The following is a 17,989-nucleotide window of genomic DNA, read 5'->3' as shown; positions in this document are numbered from 1 at the left end:
GTTAAATGTGCTGCAGTGAAGTCCATTACCCACGACTGTTCTGCAATCAGATAAGGACCCATGCTGCTGAATCATAGCCCCCTGCGCAGCTGCTTGGAGGAGAGAATGGAGCCTTCAACGCTGGCGAACCATCTCAGCACCAAGCCAATGAACTACTCGTATAAAAAAAGACCACCCTCCCACCCCTATCTTTATATGCTGCACTCGTATTTGCCTAACCGGGTGCCATGCTAACCTTTTTAAGGTGGTTAGAGACTTGAAATGAAGATGGAGTATGCAGACCACCTAAATCTGACCACAGCCCCACATCTAAGGACAGTTGCAATGTTCCTGGCTGAGTGGGAGGGACTAAAGATCACATACCACGCAGAAACACGGACACCACCCACAGCAGACATATTTACAACCACAAAAGTCAACGATGCATACATCAGAGGGTAGATACCCTTGCCACAATGTGTCAGGTACAGTCAGCACGCTACACTCAAGGACAGTATTTCAGTCTTGGCGGACCACAAAGTAGATCAAGACAAGTTCAGCTGGTGAGACATACATAAGTCTTCAGTTAAGGTGAACACTTCAAGAGCCAAGGTGGATTCCCACCCCTAAAAGTATAACTTTTACCTGCTGCGTGTAACGGTCAATTTTGGATTGTGCCTCAGGAGAGAGCTCGATGTCTCTGGCCCCGTAGACAGCCTGGGCAATGGTTCTTATCTTTTCCACAATGGGAAGCTGGAGAAACACAAAGGACAGCAAAATCATTATCTGGTCCGAGAATGAAGGGAAAACCCTGTGCGAGCTTCTGCAGTTGTTGACAAGGCCCCCCAGTCTCCCTCTTCAGCAGCGCTGGCACTTGAAGCGAGCATGTGTGTCCTCTGCCACCGTCACGGTCCTGACATTTTCAGATCAGAGGCCAACTAGCGAGTAAGAAGCCTTAGATGTTCAGCCAGTTTAGAGGCTACTTCTCTAGTTAATCATGTTTATCCATTGCATCTTTAAAAATGTAGTTTCTCCTATGCTTTTTAATGGTATTGTAAGTCAGCACAGGAGTCTCCTGACTAAATAGTGAGTGCTGGTTTCTAAGTGGGTCCCAACTCCAGTTATACGACAGAGAACGTAGTAAAGAACAGTTTATTTTTCGTGAGCAGGAATGGGTTGAGATTTTAATATAAATGCTGATGTGATCAAACACTATTGGGAAATCAAAGGCTGACGCTAGAGTCACTTTAGCATATCATGAGAAATCTTGGAGAATGGGAAGAATCCAAGAAGATTAGACACAGACAAGTAAGTGTGTGAAGAGAAGATGAAAAATCTTCCATAACGCTAAATGGAAAATATGAATGCGGCCTGCTGGCAAAATGGTTAAAGCCATATTAAGAAACCAGAATGGTTCAATAGGAAAGGAATACACCACAGATAAAGTGATTCTTGGGGTAAGCAAGGCGGTTGATAAAATCATTCAGAATTTTGCTGTGGGTAGAAAATACAGGTGTAATGCAGTTAGTGGGCTTACTCCTGAGTGGGTGAACAGCTGCTGGACCAAGTGCAGAGAGGGGGTATCAGCGAGGAGCACAAGTCTCTCGCGGCCTGCCTCAAGCACTGCGCTTGGCAATGGCCAACGGTGCACTTGCATAAATTATGCTGATACACATAGGAAAGGGAAGTATCCAACAGGGAAAGCAAAAGGTAACTCCGCCCTCCCAATCTGATAGAACCCAAACTGCTTTCAAGTGTGTTTTTCATTACCATAGTTTTTATTACTGTAAAGTTGTTCTGTGGTCTGGGACTTAAATATTGGACATTTCAACAAATAAAAAAATGGAAGATGCAAGTCATTATAATCTTTCAGTGAAGGACATAAAAGGATCTGACTCACTGGAGAGAAATACTCTGTTCACAGGTGAGGGAACTCGATACCGTACAGATGTCAGTTCTCACAAACAATCCCTGGATTCAATGCAATTCCAGTGAAAACCCCAAGAGCACTCCTGGTTACTTGGCCAATCAATTCTAAAATTCATCACAAAGAGTAATGGCATAAATAGGCAAGATAACTTCAAAAATAAATAAAACCAAAAGAACAAAGACAATAGGACTTGCCTCATCATCTTACCAGGTATCAATCACACTACAGAACTGTGCTAAGTAATTCCATGTGGTGCTAGCTCAGAACTAGGTGAATTAATCAATGGAAGACAAGAAGGAACCCAGAAAGACACCTCAGCGGGTGTGGGACTGAACAGAGCAGAAACGGCACAAAATAGGGAAAGGGCTGCCTTTCCAACTGACTTTTGGCTGGAAAGAAAGAAAATTGTATTCCTACCACACACCAGCTGCCCAAATAAATCCAATATGGAATAAAGGCATAAACTTCAAAACTAAAACTCTAAATGTTGGAAGAAAACACTGGGAACTCTATGATCTTAAGTTAGGGGAAATTTCTTAAACAGGGTAACCGTAGAATACATCCTAAAGTTGACTACATTAAAATTTAAAACTTTTGTATAAGAAGAGACACTATAAATAAGGTTAAAGAATTGGGGACAATCTGGGAGACATATATGCAAATATTTAAAAGGCAAAAGATTAGTTATTAGAATGGATAAAAAAATATCCCACAAATCAAGAGAAAGACAAAGAAATATTTAATGCTGGGCAACTGGAGTATGACTAATAATCATACGAAAAAATGCTCAATCGTACTAGTAATCAAGGAATGAAAATTAAAAGAAGAAAAACCAGCTGACACCCATTAGATTAGTAACACTGAAAAGTATGAGAAAATCAAGGGTAGGTGAGGATGTGGGGAAAATGACCCTCCTAAGTGTTCTCAGTTGAGATGCTAATGGGATAACCTACTGTGAAAGCTTCCTGAGGGTCTCCTCACTTCTACTACCTCTCCTGTACCACAAGTCTAACCTTCCTGAAATGTACTCAAAAATCTTCAGCTTTCCATGGCCTACTAAAGAACAAAACCTTGTTCTGGCACTTAAGCATCTGAGTGGGATGTGCTCTGAAGCATCACTAGATAAGTCCCTGTATCTTTAAATGTTCCCCTATCTTCTTGCTTCTGGGGCCTGCACGTGGTGAAGTTCCTGCCTGGTAAACCTCAGAGATCAACCTCTGCTACAACTCCCTGAGCTCGCAAAGATCCCTCCCCAAGGCCAGCTTCTCCAGGAAGCCTTGACTGGTGCTCCTCACGCACAGGTAGGCATTCTCTTCTTTGACGTCCGGATGCCCTTGTAATGCTCTCAGCTGGGTGATACCCAGGACTGGAGGTTCAACGGGGCCTGGCAGTGAGTGGCTGCTGGCAAACCTCACGTTATCTTAGGGTGCACCGATGGACCTCGAATGGTACCGGATCAGGCGGGTGTGGTGCCAAGAATGTTGCAGCTAGAATTGCTGCGTGAGTGTCAAGCTGAGACTGGGCCAGGGGCATAATAACCATGAGGGTGACTTCGAATGTAAAATATTCAATGTTCCCATTAGCTGAAGAATAAAGAATGGTTTATAAACCCTTTGAGGGCAAGGACCACCTCTTGTTCACTTAGAGGTGGGATATAAGACAGCCCCTAGAGTACACAGTATGTCCTCAAGATACAGTTGAACACATGAGTGAATGTCTCTAAATTTCCTGTTGACTAAACACGGATTCCACGTGGTTCAATAGTCACAAGAGACGATGAGCAAGTCCAGGCAATGATGTGCTCTAGATAACACTGAGGAGGCTCTTTCCATGAATCTACCATCTCACATCAGCACAACAAGTTGATGGGCACTGAAATGCCTGCTGTGGATGCTGCACTTAAGCTAATACAATCTCCTCTTAGGTCAATAAATGCCTTGCGAGGAGCAGCCCTTTTAAGAAATACAAGTTAATAGGAAGCTGAAAGGTATTTCCAGCACTCACAGAGCAAGCACGATGACCATGCCTAGTCAGGGAGGTCCGTTCTGAGGATACAGTGCTCCCCAGGCAGTGTCCCCTCGGCATCCGGTCTCTGCCTGTACCCTGCCCCACCCCACCCCCGCCCTGACCCGGGCCACTCCAGCCCTCTGTGGGGTGCAGCACTGCTGGGCAGCTGTCATGGGGCAGGAGGGCTAACATGGTCCCTTCTTAATCTAGTTAAATCATGTCACCTCTCTAAAGTTGTTTCCTCGTCCCTGAGATGTGGACAGGAATACTGTACATCATTTTACTGCATTGTGGAAGCAAGGCAGAGAAAGTGCCACGCTCCACAAACCGTAAGTAATATTACTATGGAGTGAGGGCCGTAGGGACTGAAAAGTTGTTTTCTGTGGAAGAAAAACAAAATGACAGCAGAGCAGGAATCACTACTCACCACACGTTTAATGAACAGAACGCACTATTTACCGCACTCTCTGATTTGAAAGTGAAGTTGGTGAGTGTAACCTTTCCACGGGGACGCATGGGTGACTATTGAAGGTACTGGCGTGGGTAGGCATTTAATCGGTTTATTATTAGCTTTTAAAGACGAAAATACTTATTTCAATACATATATATTTAATTTTGAATTGTGGTAAACAGACGTAATACAGAATTTACCATCTTAACCATTTTTAAGTGTACAGTTCCCTATTCTTCAGTATATTCACATTGTTGTAAAACCAGTCTCCAGAGCGCTTTCCATCTTTGAACACGGAAACTCTGTAGCCAGCAGACACCACTCCCCACTGCCTGGTAGCCACTGTTCTACTTGCTGTCTCTGCGAATCTGACCCCCAGGTGCTGCACGTAACCGCAATGATACGCAGACAACGTATGTCCTTTGCATCTGGCTTTTCAATTAGCACAACGTCCTCAAATTTCACCCATGTTGTAGCATGTGTCCAAATTTTCTTCCCTTTTAAGGCTGAATAATTCTTTATTGTATGTATTTACCACATTTAAAAATCCATTCATCCGTCAGTGGACACTTGCATTATTTCCACTTTTTGGCTATTGTGAGTCATGCTGCTGTGAACCTGGCTGGACAAATGTTATTTCTTGGAGACCCAGCTTTCAATTCCTTTGGGCATGAGGAAATACAGACTTTTTTGTCAACCACTAAACTGTCTTCCTTTCTAACATGTATTTGAAAGTGTTGTGGGAATTTCAAGCAGGTGCCAGGCTGACTTTGTGAACTGTGTGGTCGTGGTTTCATTTCCTGTAGGAAAATTGCAACTTCCCGCACACGATAGATGACCCAAACAGAAGGCTGTGCAGACAGCAGGAAGGGGCCCGTGGCGGGAAGCCCGATTTCTCCTCACCCTTAGTTTCCGACCCCACCTAAATATATGTTTGGCACTTCTGATGTCCCTCCCAACCCTAGTCTCGCCGAACCTGGAGATGATGAAGATGCTCCCTGACTGGCTTCTAAGGCAAGGACGTGGGGAGAGCGCACCCCCACCACCCTGGGTGCGTGTCCTCTGGCCCGCCTGCTGAATAAATGGAGTGCTTCATTCAGCTCAGTGGAGCTAGAAACCCCAAAGTTCTCTTGGGCCTCCTCCCACAATTCTTCTTTTTCACTTACATGTACAAGTAAATAAATGAAAGGAACATCTCAGTTAACAGATCGTTTGGGTTTAATATAAAAACTAAAAACTGTCCTGGTAAGGTAGTTTGCATTGCATACGATCTGCTCACAGTGGGTCAGCAGGCAAGGAACTTCCTGCTGTTTTTGTGCTTGATTTTGGAGAGAAGCATAATTATTAAAGAAAAAGAAAAAAGCCAAGCTCAGTCCAATGATCTTGATTTGGACTGGATATTCCCTGTGGTAAATGACAGCTGTTATCAAACAAATACAGGGGTAAAATAAATTGCGTGTTTATGCAGTAATCATCCCTGGCTCCGTAAATATTTGCTATTTATTTATTCACATCTTTCATCCTCACATCCCTAATGTCTAGGATGGAGGCTTGCACCCAGTAGGTGCTTCATAAACATCTGCTGAGTGAATGAATAACCATGGATGGCAGGTACTTGCGAGATGTCATAGCGTGCAAACAACTTCAGGGACTTTCTGTACAAACAACTGGCGACAGACTGGGGACAGTGGTGCAGCAACAAGTCTGACAGAGCAGTGTGTGGCCGGGGCTCTGTGCAGACGTTCTGTTAAAGGAGGGAGACCGCAGACCACAGCGAAGGCCTGGAAAGCAGCAAAAGTGGGCGAGACGGAAACAAGGACCTTGAATCAAAGGACCCTGAATCAGGCTCGAAGGACGCGACAGATTTGAGTAACCAATGGAAAGGAAGACTATTTTCCACACTAAGAGAAAGGCACAAGTCAAGGTGTGAGCAGCAGTAAACAGAAGGCTTATTCTGGAACTAGTGACTATTCTATTTGTACTGTCCTTGACATTTAATAAGCTACTTCACAAAGCTTGGTGTCTAGACTAGTATTTTTGGTCATTTTTGAACTAACAGTGTGTGAAATCTTCATCTGCACCAAGAATATAACTGAACACATTCCACTTCAATCACCTCCCTAACCTCTTCAATGTGTATTCAGGGAACTGACATACCCCCGGACAGAGATGCGCAATGGGAACTTCCTGTGCTGATGGACATGTTCTGTCTCTGTGCTTTCTGGCCCAGGAGCCCCGAGCCTCATGGGGCTGTCAAGCAGATGCAATGTGACTAGTGCAACTGAAGAAATGAATTCTTAATTCTAGTTAATTTAAATTTAAATAGTCACCTGCGAGCAGAGGCACAGCACAGAAAGTAACTATGGGCATCCCAGCTCTGGGAAGTAACTGTGACCAGCTGTGACACGGTCACACTGTCTCTTGCACAGAGCAGGTCCACCATAAAGGCTGAGTGACATCAGGAAGGTAAAGCAGAGGCCGTGGTGGCCTTTACGCTCCATAACGTTTGTTTTGTGGACACGACAATCCAGCATCAGGGAAGCTGAGTTACTCCAAGTTAGACAGCAAACCCTGGGGGAGCCTGCCGGAATTATTAAATTAAGTCATTTAAGACCTGCTTTTTTGGTGGAATAAAACTGATCTATAAGTTCCAGAGGCAGAGTTACTGAAATTTAAAAAAAAAATTTGTTTTGGTCCAAAACAAAATTTGTTTTGTTTTCTTCCACCAAAAAATTTGGTGGAAGAAAATGAACAAAAATAAAGTGAAATAGAACATTAAGTGATATAGAAAGTTAAAAACGAAGCTGCTAGAATTGAAGAAAATAAGAAATATGGAAGTTTTATACAATGGCTTCTCATCTTACTTGGAGGTCAGGTTCCACAGTCGGCAGCCCTGAGAGGCCCCAGAAGACTCCTGAAAACACTACCCAATACTCTACTATCAACACTCTGCCGTCTCTCCGTAAGCCCACCACGGCTGCACTGCTGTGTCTCCAGCAGCCACGCTGAGCAACAGCTACTCTGTTCTTCCGTTTCACCAAGGCCACAGGGTGGACTTCACGTGAATTAAACGTCCCTATGCTGTGGTATCGGCACAACGTATTCCAATGTCCATGAAACACTTGAAAACAGGGATCAGTGAATAAACTTAGTTGAATAAAAATCTCTGGACACAGCAATAATTTCACTTTGTATTTTAAATGAAACATGGATTTTAAAAGACCGACAAGTGCTATTTGGGAAATAGCCTTTCCTGTACTTCAAATAAAAAAGTAGAATGTGAAACCGTTCTGTTAATTTATACGGAGCATGCCTAAGGTGCAAAGGGAACATTACACCATAACCCTAAGGTCACGGGAGCAGCTCCGCATTGTTACTGAGAACAATAGACCCAGTATCTTTGACACAGGGCATGTCCTTGGCTGCAAACCAGCACATCTGAGCCACCAAAGGTGCTGACTTCCATGAGTCGACCACCGAGTGGCTACAGCTATCCCTGCTGGCTCGCTGGGCCTGAGCAACAGGGCCACCCAGAGAATCTTGTGCCGCTAAGGCATCTGGGAGGCGTGGTAGAGATCGTGAGGGCCTGGGAAAGAAAAAAGGCTCCTCGCCAGAAAGTCTGCATTTGTCCATGTGAAACGGTGACAATAAGCACTTCACGTGGGCGAGCTTTTATTCTCTCCAACAGAACGGGACAGCAAGGTCAAGGGAAGGAATTCAGCGGGTCCTCCAGTAACATCGTTTTGTTCAAAGGTGTTTCATTATAGTGTTGATGAGATGACTTAGAAACTTAACTCTTTTTTATCAGTTCTCACAATATTTTTATTTTTATCCAACTATAAGCAAATGGCAGAATTAACACAACACTCCGCAAGCCAGCACAGGCCCGTTTTCCTTACCCCAATGAAGAATGATCAATTTAACCAGCCCAGAACCACTAATTTTTGATGACCTCACATCCAGCCCTGTAGCTGTCCATCCTCTTCCCATAAACCTTACTTATAAATCTCAACACGTTGGAAGAGCGATACGAACGAACGCAAGGAGCTGACTGGGTCATACCCCCATTTGTAAGGAGCCCTTGTTGGTCCCAAGTGGCTCTTCGCTTGATTGTACAACGGGAGCAGTAGTTCTCTCACTGACCAGCTGGAGATGTGCTTCCAAAGGAAAAAAAACTTGGTCTAGAAGTCTCACTCAAGAGCCAGGGCCACTACTTTCGTGAAAGGAAAAGATATCATTTTCTGATAGACACTGGGGTCACCGTAAGCCTATGCTGCTTTACCCCCAAATCTTAAGGTTGTAGTTTTTCTCTTCTGAAGTGGTCTGTTATATGTGGTACCTTTTACGGTAACATCTGCAATATTTAAATAATGCTCCTTAGCGCTTGCTTTTGAGACTGATAAGTGGTCTGATATTACCTGAATTTACACCAGAAGGTCCTGGGATGCAGGGGTGGTGGTAGAAGGTGACCAGCTAGCGTGTGGTAGAACACTAACAGACCCTTTTACATCCCTCGGTCTTTCTCGATGGGTCCTCATGTGAGATGAAATAATGCAGTTTTAGACACTTCTGTCATTGTGGCATTCCATTTTTCACGTTAGAAGAAAGCACTGAACTATAGGGACCCCTGGTGACGCGCACAGACGGGGCAGATACAGGTCACTGTGCTCCTCAGCAGGTGCTACTTCTAGTATCAACGGAACAAGGCTGGGGGAGCTTGGCCAGGACCACATGGGGCTGAGCGGGATGCGAGGAGAAAGCTGGGCTGGTTCTAGCAGTAGGGTCAGATCTCAGGAGACCTGTCATCTGGCCAGATGCTCAGGCCAGTGAGGCAGGCAGTGGCTGAGCAGGTGGGTGACAGACTGCAGGCCCAAGGAGACTCGACAGAGACCCCAGAAACCAGTGCTGGAAGACAGTCCAGTTTTGATAGAGATGTGAGGTGAGTTTGCAGAAGGGTGTGGTGTGGTCCTGGGAAGGCCGTGTGCGAAAGTAAGTGGAGCTGGATCGTGGGAAGGAAGCCAGTAGAGGAGAGGTGGGCGAGGGTTGGAGCAGTTCAGGTTGGATGAATGGAGCCTGATCATCAATAAATGGGAAAGGAGAACATAAAGGAGAATATAGGGAAGAGAAACGGGTTTCTGAATGAGATACCTAAGGAGCTGGAAGATGTAAGGGGCAGTTTTTTCTGCACCACTCCAAACATTCCATTGCACAGAGAGGGGAAGGGAGGGAGCTGCAGGGTGGGCAGAGCCATGAGGACCAAGGATAGGCCCCGACAACAGGGAGCAAAGAGCCAGAGGTGAAAGGGCCCAGGGGAGACAACAGTGCAGGGACGTGGCAACGAGAAGAAAGGACATCCCTTCTCCTTGCAGTGTCTCTTTGCAATTATTCTGAAATACAACAGGCACACAGAGGCATGCCAAAATGTCATTGTCAGTTTTAAAATTCTAATTACTAAAACTATATACACAGTGTGAATGTACTTAATGCCACAGAACTGTGCACTTAAAAATGGTCAAAATGGAAGATTTCCTTTATGTATATTTTTACCACAACTTGAAAACACTATATATAGTATAGTATAGTATATATATACTGCATATATATATACATACAAATACTCATTAGAATGCATTTTTATTTACTTATTTAAAATTTGAGGCTCTGGTTGCAAATGCTCGCAATCCCATTAAAGGATAATTCTCAAAATCCAACCAACAACTGGCATATGTTCAAGTTTGAATTGTTAAGAAACATAAAACAATTCCTCAATAGCCAACAAACCAAAAAAAGAGACGAAAACCCTAGAAGCCCTGCCTCAAAAACACCAGCACAGAGAAGGCTCCTAAATATCTAGGCAGCGAAGGCACAGAGTTTCAGAGACAGGGACCTGGCTGGGCCCTGGGCTGGCTCTGCCTGATCTGTTTTGATCTCCCTCCATCCAGCCCCCGCTGTGATCAAGAGAACAGCTTCACACAAAGAACAGGAAAGACCTTTTAATAAAAACAAACACTAGCCTCTCTCGCTGTCAAGGTTACACCTCAACATGTTTGCAAGGTTAGAGGAAGGATACAGAGGCGATTTTCAATCTTAACTCCTAATTGAACAAACGCTATTCAGATCGATTGCGAGCTGATTTTCAGTGGCAACACATCTTTTGCAAAAGCAACTGACTTTTTATCCTATCACTAGTGGTTGTCAACTGTAACAGAGAAAGAATGTGAAATGTCTGCTTTGATCCGGTGGTGTCTTTCTTTCTTGGTGCTCTAGAAGCCTTGGCTTCTAATGGCTGGTTCTAACCCACTTGGACAGAAACCAGTCCTGGAGTCTGCCAAGGGCAGCTGAGTTACAGGAGAATTCTTGTAGGTCAATTGAGGAAGTCCTCTCTCTCTCTGAAGTGACCATGACAGGAGGAGGGACTGCACACTGATTGCCAGCTTCCTATGCTCTAGCCATTTCCTGGGAGACATTTCCCAGCAATGAGGTGAGGTGTGTGTTACTGTGAGACACTACAGCTAAGGAAGCTCAGGCTCCAAGAGATGAGTCGACTTGCCCAGACAGACATCTGCAGTAGGATAGCAAATCTCGTCAGGATTTGAACTCCTGCACGACTCCAGAGTTGTACAGCCCATGGACTGGGTGAGATATACTTGAGGTATGAAAGAGGAAGGTTAGCTGGTGACGTGCAAACACGGATTAGTTCTTCTGTCTGCTACCCTATTTTCCTGTGTGCTTGAAGGTATGGAGATATTTTATTAGTCAACTATAAAGATGTAATTGTGAAAAGTAATAATACAAAAGTAAAAGTCATAGAAGAGATGATTTGGGGGAACTCATAGCAGCTTTTTAAAGGGGACCGTGGTTGTCCCAATATGGTTGATATAATAGTATGGCCAGCAGTGAGACAGACATGAGCAGAGCAAGGGCCATGGGCCAGGTACAGAAGGCCACCAGGGCAGAAAGCCTGGCAACGGGCAACACTGGGAAGACAAGGACCTCGCCTCCCTTAGCACATCGCCACTCATATCGTTTAGACCGTTCCTATCGCTGTGGTTTGGACCCTCCCCTGGCCTTTCCTCCCCTGGCGTATCGCTAGGCAGGTGGTTTCAGACCCCTAAGGAGGAACAAGGGGCTAGCCTCATATGACTCCCATACAAGTCCTGGCACGACCACTCCCTTAAGCACCGGCCCTCAGGACAGTGAATTTCTGACCTGCATCAAATAACCTTAGGGACAGAGCCTTGAGTCTGCTGACCACAGTGACAAAGTTCTGGTCAGACTAGAGATGACAGCCAATCCAGAAGGAGCTGACATCAGGACTCATGACCCCCCTGCCCTGGTGCTGACCAGTCAGTGGAGACCACGACCCTGAAAGGGCTTGCCTGGAAAGCTGATAAATATTGTATTAAGATCCTCCCCTGAGACTTCCCCTATAATTCCCTGCTTAGGAAACAGATAAAACCTCTCAAGACAAAGAAAGCCAGTATGTTCTCCTTGGAGCACACCTGTGCCCCTCCTTTTCTTGGGTGTGTACCTTTGCTCTTTCTCCTAAACTCTAAAGGTCCCCCGAGACTTGCGATCAGGGGAACAGTGAGCAGAGGCAGCTAGTGTCAGGCTAAGCCCCCCCCCCCAAGTCTGTGCCCAAGGCCCCTTTCCTCTGAGTTTTCAGTGAGCTGACGGCAGCACCCGTCTTGGCTGGTCACTTCTGTCGCTGTGACTTTTACTTCTCAGTGAGTCCCCGCAGCCCAGTGTGGCTCACTTCTTTGCTATAATGTTTCTAGGGAGCCGAAGCAGAGTACGGCCCAGGTGCTCTTCCTGTTGCTTCTTCGATCCTAAGCCCTTCCTTTGCTTCACTATCCCCAGCTTTAATAAACGTCCTCTCAAAGTCACCTGGTCTTGTGAAATCTTTCCTGCACAAAGTCAAGAACTGACATACTACAGGCCGGCCCGAGGCAGATCTGCTCTGGGCCCAGTCCCTTTCTGGTGACAATATGGTTGAGAGAATACAATGCACTGTATTTCAAATTTAAATATATGAATCCCCACACAATACGTTTCCCATGAGCAATTAGGCCATTGTACCTTAGCCCATATTTTCTGAGTTATTCTGAATTAACCAACAGCTGTCTTTAGTACCCTAACGGAAAGTCGCCTGCCCTTGAATGAGGAGATACTCTGGGGGAAAATGTACAGAATTGTTCTCTAGAGGAGTGGCTGCTTACCTCAATTTTCTGTAGGGTTTAGCAGAGACCCCCCACGGCAGCAGCGTAGCTTGTTTCTTGCTCTGACCATGGGCTCCCTGCTGTTGTCTGCCCCACGGTGTCTCTGGGGTCAGGTGTTTCTACTCCTCTCTAACCGTTCCTCGTTCCGAGGGGGTTTTAAGCCGATTTCTACTCCCCATGCAAAAGCAATCATGCCCTGTGCTCCTACACTATTTCGACCTCCTCCAAGTGATCTCAGGTGTCTTTCTTCTGTAACACCAGCCTGGGGCGGGGGTGGAGCAGGAAATAAGACCCCGTAGATCCTGCATTGAGTACACTCTCAATGGAAGAGAGTCGGAGGAGGTCACAAAAGACACACACAAGCCCAGTCTGCACTGAGAAGCAGAGGCGGCAGGGTGATTCATCCAAGAGTACTTTATCACCTCTCTCTTCCTGCAGAGCCATCCCACACTATCAAGCTGCCAAGCACCAAAGGGTTGGTTGTGGGGGGAAAATAGAAAGGGAACCGACAGGGTTTCAGGAAAACCCTTACTTAGTCTGTAACGGTTCACCAGCACTGAATATGCAAGAAATCCAGAAAAAAAAAAGTACGAGCTCTGTTGTTGACTGCACCAACAAATCCGGATATGTACATGGTTACCAGACAAGAGCGTCCATCGGCTCTTGTTATCCTCAGCGTCTTGCCAGCGTGAGGAACGTGAGCCAGAGCAGTGATAACTCTTTCCACAGGCTGTCATGGAGCGAGAGGCCGGGAGGCTGATTATCTAAGACACAAGTATGCGGCTCAAATGTAATTTCTGTTAGAAGAAAAGGGAGCAGAGTCTGTTGGCAAAGGAGGTAAGAATCCTGGCCTTGAGGCCACACATCAAATACAGGACTTTAGACCCCCTCATTATACATTTTCGCGCTTCCCACAGGAGTGCAGACATTCGAACGGCATTATCTCCACGAAGGATGGGAATTCAGGGAAAACAAATCCGCGGAAAGGAAAGGGGTTCATCTTAGGGTTAGTACGCATGTCTGGGACAGCACAACTCAGAGGCATTTCTCCTGTTCCCTGACCTTTTCTCCTGCGATGGTTTCTTTGAAAAGAGGCACACTATGGAGTCACTCATTTAACAAAGCGCCTTTGCCCCTCACAGTGGGGTGCTCCTGGGAGAGACTTTCTGACGTGGTTTGAGTGAGAGGCTGTGGGCAGCGCCAGGCGCTGAGATACCCGCAAGGCCTGCCTGGGCAGCAGGGTGCAGGAGGAATACAAGAGCACCTGGACTGCCACCATCTGATCGGCTACAACTTGCCTGACCTGTCTGCCCAACTGCAGGGCTGCCTCTGTCTTTGCTCCTCACCTCCAGGGTCAGAGAACTCGGCCCACAGCTTCTAATTAGAATTCTTTTCTTCATGCTGAACCCGAGTCCCCTCCGCGTTTGCTCTCTTCCCACCCTATAACCCAGAGCACCCTGGTCTCTCATAAAATGGCTTTACAACACGCCAAACCTGCTCTGGGCTGACCACCCCAATCTCTCCCTGAAGCCCTTCCTTTCACAAACATTGATGGAGCGCGTACGATCTCTCTCATTTGGCATGGGCTCCATGTCCATCGCTGCCACGCTTCCTCTTCAGGTGGGTCACTCAGTTACTGGCCCTGTAAGTGGCAGCTCCCCCACCCCAGCCCCACTTTTGAATATAGGACTGAATTCCGAAGAACAGAGCAGGACGATGGCCTGCTAAATACTCTAAATACTCTAAATACAGATGCCATTCTACATACTCTTCCAGCTCCGCCTCTTTCTGGGTATGGGACAAAGGCAGGTTACTTCATTTGTCTGTGCTTTAGTTTCCTTATCTGTAAAATATATACCGGGGGCAGGGAGCAGATATCAACAGTTCCTACCCAACAGGAACGTTAGGACTGATGAAGTTCATGTACAAAGTGCCCATTATGCCTGGCACTCAAAAAGCCTTCCTCGGTGGTAGCTTTCACTCTTAAGGTCAGTATCATGATTTGTGCTGATGCAGTGCTATGCCCTCTCTTCACTCGAGCTTCTGGTCTCTGCCACTGGAACAGGAAAGAGGAGTGAGGCTCCTGCCTGTGAATCTGAGAGACAGACCAACAGAATCTGTGAGGGACGGAGGATGGAGGAGCAGCAGGCGGCTGGAGGCTGAGCTCTCTGGCAGTCATACGCTGCTTTTGAGGACAGATCCAGCAGCCAGAGCTAGGGCCACGAGAGTCAGAACAGATGTTTAGGTGGGTACCAGGATAAACTGAGGACAAAGTGAGGTCCTGGGAAGTTCAGATGTTATTAGTGAAGGCTTGTTATCCAGATATGTTTAAAAATATACTAGATGATCCAGCAATTCCACTTCTGGGCATAGAGCTGAAAGAATTGAAAGCAAAGTCTTGAAGAAGTACTTTGATACACATACTCACAGCAGCCTAATTTGCAATAGGCAAGTGGCAGAAGCAGCCGCAGTGCCCAGCCACAGAGGAATGGCCACACAGAATGGGGTCTACGCACAGAATGGACTACTATTCAGTTTTAAAAAGGAAGGAAATTCGGGCACATGCAATAACACGGATGAATCTTGACATTATGTTAAGTGACTTCTATAGACTGAATATTGATTTACAGCCCCCCAAATTCACATGTTGAAGTGTAATCCCCAAGGTGATGGTATTAGGAGAGGGTGGCCTTTGGGGATCATAAAGTCATGAGGGTGGAGCCCTTGTGAATGGAATTAGTGGCCCTAAAAAGAGACGCTGTGGAGCTCCCTCACCCTCTCCACCGTGTGAGGGTGCAGTGAGAAGACCCTCAGCGGACAATGAATCTGCTGGCGCCTTGATTTTGGACTTGCCAGCCTCTGAAACTGTGGGAAGTCAACTCCTGTTGCTTGCAGGCCACCCAGCCGTCATTCTTTTACAGCAGTGCAAAGGAATGGAGACACTGAATGGGCCAGTCACGGCAGACAGACACTGCGTATCTTCCCTCACCCGAGGTACTCAGAGTTGTCAAACTCAGAGAGACAAAGTACAATGGTGCCAGGGGCAGAGCGGAGGGGAGGGATGGGGAGCTACTGTTTAATGTGAAAAATTATTGCCATTGAACTGTGTATCTAAAAATGGTAAAGATGGTAAATTTCATGTTATGTGTACTTTATCATATAATTAAACAAAATTTAAAAATATACTAGACATAGCTCAAGAAAACCACAATGAGGGAAAAGAGCCATAGCAGAAATGGACAAAGGAAATATGACCCATGATCTCACAAGCCTTGTGAAGTTGCTCAAAAGTCTTGTTCCTGTGCAGACCCCGGAAGCGTTGTGCTGAATCCTATTCTCTGCAGCCCCTCCTCAATGCCGCCTGCTATGTGGAAGCCAAGTACCTTCAAGAGCACAGGCGTTGGGGCAAGGAGCTGGGGTGGGCCTTGGCAACGTGGCCTTGTCAGACTTCACCTTCACTTTCTTCTTTGCTTGTGGCTTATTGTGAGGACCAACTGGGACGAGCGATGCCACGCTCTCGGCACTGGCCGGGTAGCAGTTAAAGTGCAAGAAACATTAGCCACCGTTAGCACTGTTGTGGGATCTTACCTGGACGTCATACAGGAACCGGAAACGACTCCTTTTACTTGCAGCTTCTCTCACAGCCCACGCCAGGTCCACTGACCCCTTTCCGCCAACCGACCAGTGATAGCAGGGGACCGCATCAAAGGCGCCAGCCCGCTTCGCGAGCTCGCACACTAAGTCAATCTCAGCCTGGGTGTCGGTCCTGGTGATGAAAATGTTTGTGGTTTTGCATCTGTATTCATTTAGCAATGTTTTTTAAAGAGGGGCTAACCATTTTTACAGAACTTTGTTCCCTAACACTGAATATATTTTAAACATCAAAAGTGGTTACATCATGTTTAAATAAATCAGACTTAAAGAAAAGCATGGAAAAAAAAATCCCCTGCAACATGACTCAAATATTTCAAGTTGTTAAGGGTTTTATTGAGAAAATTCCATAACACATCCCTTTGATCATCCACAGTCTTTCAGACAGAAATGCTGGGTGGAACGAAAAAAAGAAAAAGGCCAAAGAAATGTAAGTCACAATATAGCTCTCATTTCCCTGGTAACATCTGAGAACACTTCTCTGAAATGAAACCAACAAACCAAACCAAACAAACAGAAAGAGCAGAGTATCTTTGCACACTTTTAGACGAAGCAGAGAACGACCAAACATCCTAAGACAGAAATCGAGTTCTCAGGGTGGCCCAGCACAACGACCACATTTAAAGGAGGAGGTCTGACTTACTTGAAGACATTCAGAGCCACGACGACGGGCACCCCAAAGAGCTGAGCGATCTGAATTTGCTTCTGGAGGTTACAGCAGCCGTCTGCCACCAGCTGGATGTTCTGTAAGAAAACCAGAACCCCATGCATCACCTCCCACCACACCTGCCTGATTAAACTGGCAGGGCAACCGTGGCAGGTTTTGCTTCTATCTTTGCTCACCTTATGGTCCTAGAAGCTATCCAAGAAGATCCTAGATCCCCTTTTTCTTCTAAGAGAGATGGCTGAAGGAGGTAGCTCCTTTCAAAATAACTTCTGTAATTATTCCTAGTCCAGTGGCATATTTGGGTCTAGAGTCAGGCAGCTATTTCTGCAGCTGACCAGTGGCTAGGACATAAGCAATGTGCCCACGCCCTGCAGACTGGTGGACAAGAAGGCACAAGGTCTGGGGAAGGTGAGAAGAGCTGTCCAGCTAGTCCCTGCTCGAACCCCTGGCGCCACCTGTAGGAGCCGAGAGGTACTGTTGCCAGTAAACCAAAGTCTGTTTACAGGGGAGTCAAGTAACTCAAGCCAAGTCAAAAAGCCAATGGTATGTCCTCCAAGAGTCAGTTTCTTCCACACCTGAAGAATACTTGGGTATAAGCTTTACATTTCTGTGCTGGAGACCGTGAGCTGGAGGGAGGGAGGAGCACATAAAGACCACGCCTATCATTTCTTAAGATAGAAGAGTTCACGGAATGGACTGTATCCCTGCCTCCGACCTTTTCTCTCAGATTATTAGAAAAACACTTTTCTCCACTTCAGCCCTTTAAATAAAGCAGTCACCCTTACCTCTTCTGTGTATTCTCTCTTAAGAGGAACACCAGCAGTCACCTACAAGAAGAGACAAAATGGAATTTAATCTCATTAAAATGCTTACTCCAATTGAACAAGATCTGAAAGAAAAACAAATCATAGTCACTTTTGGGGAAGGAACCCTTAAAAGCACATTTTTTACTGTTGAGCCAGTAACTGGCAGCCCTGGCTGAACATGAGGTCTTGTGGGAAGCTCTTGAAAAGGACCAGTGCATGGCTCCCCCCACGCCCCAGAGCCACTGAAGCAGGACTTCTGGGAGCAGGGCCCAGGAGCAG

At 46.1% G+C, this 17,989-nt stretch overlaps 1 protein-coding gene across 1 annotated transcript in view; it reads right to left on the bottom strand.

Annotated features, from left to right (window-relative positions):
- MTHFD1L (methylenetetrahydrofolate dehydrogenase (NADP+ dependent) 1 like) overlaps positions 1–17,989 on the bottom strand; it is a 158,598-nt gene that overhangs the window by 43,546 nt on the left and 97,063 nt on the right. The window contains exons 22-25 of the mRNA XM_053914293.2: positions 17,690–17,731; positions 16,881–16,981; positions 16,175–16,352; positions 625–732 (exon numbers count right to left, since the gene is read on the bottom strand). Of these exons, the coding sequence (XP_053770268.1) occupies positions 625–732; positions 16,175–16,352; positions 16,881–16,981; positions 17,690–17,731 (429 nt within the window). The remainder of the gene's footprint in view (positions 1–624; positions 733–16,174; positions 16,353–16,880; positions 16,982–17,689; positions 17,732–17,989) is intronic.

Source organism: Desmodus rotundus, chromosome 11 (assembly GCF_022682495.2).
Source record: "Desmodus rotundus isolate HL8 chromosome 11, HLdesRot8A.1, whole genome shotgun sequence".
In the NCBI taxonomy this organism is placed as follows: Eukaryota; Metazoa; Chordata; class Mammalia; order Chiroptera; family Phyllostomidae; genus Desmodus; species Desmodus rotundus.
This window is presented reverse-complemented; position numbering and strand designations above follow the sequence as displayed.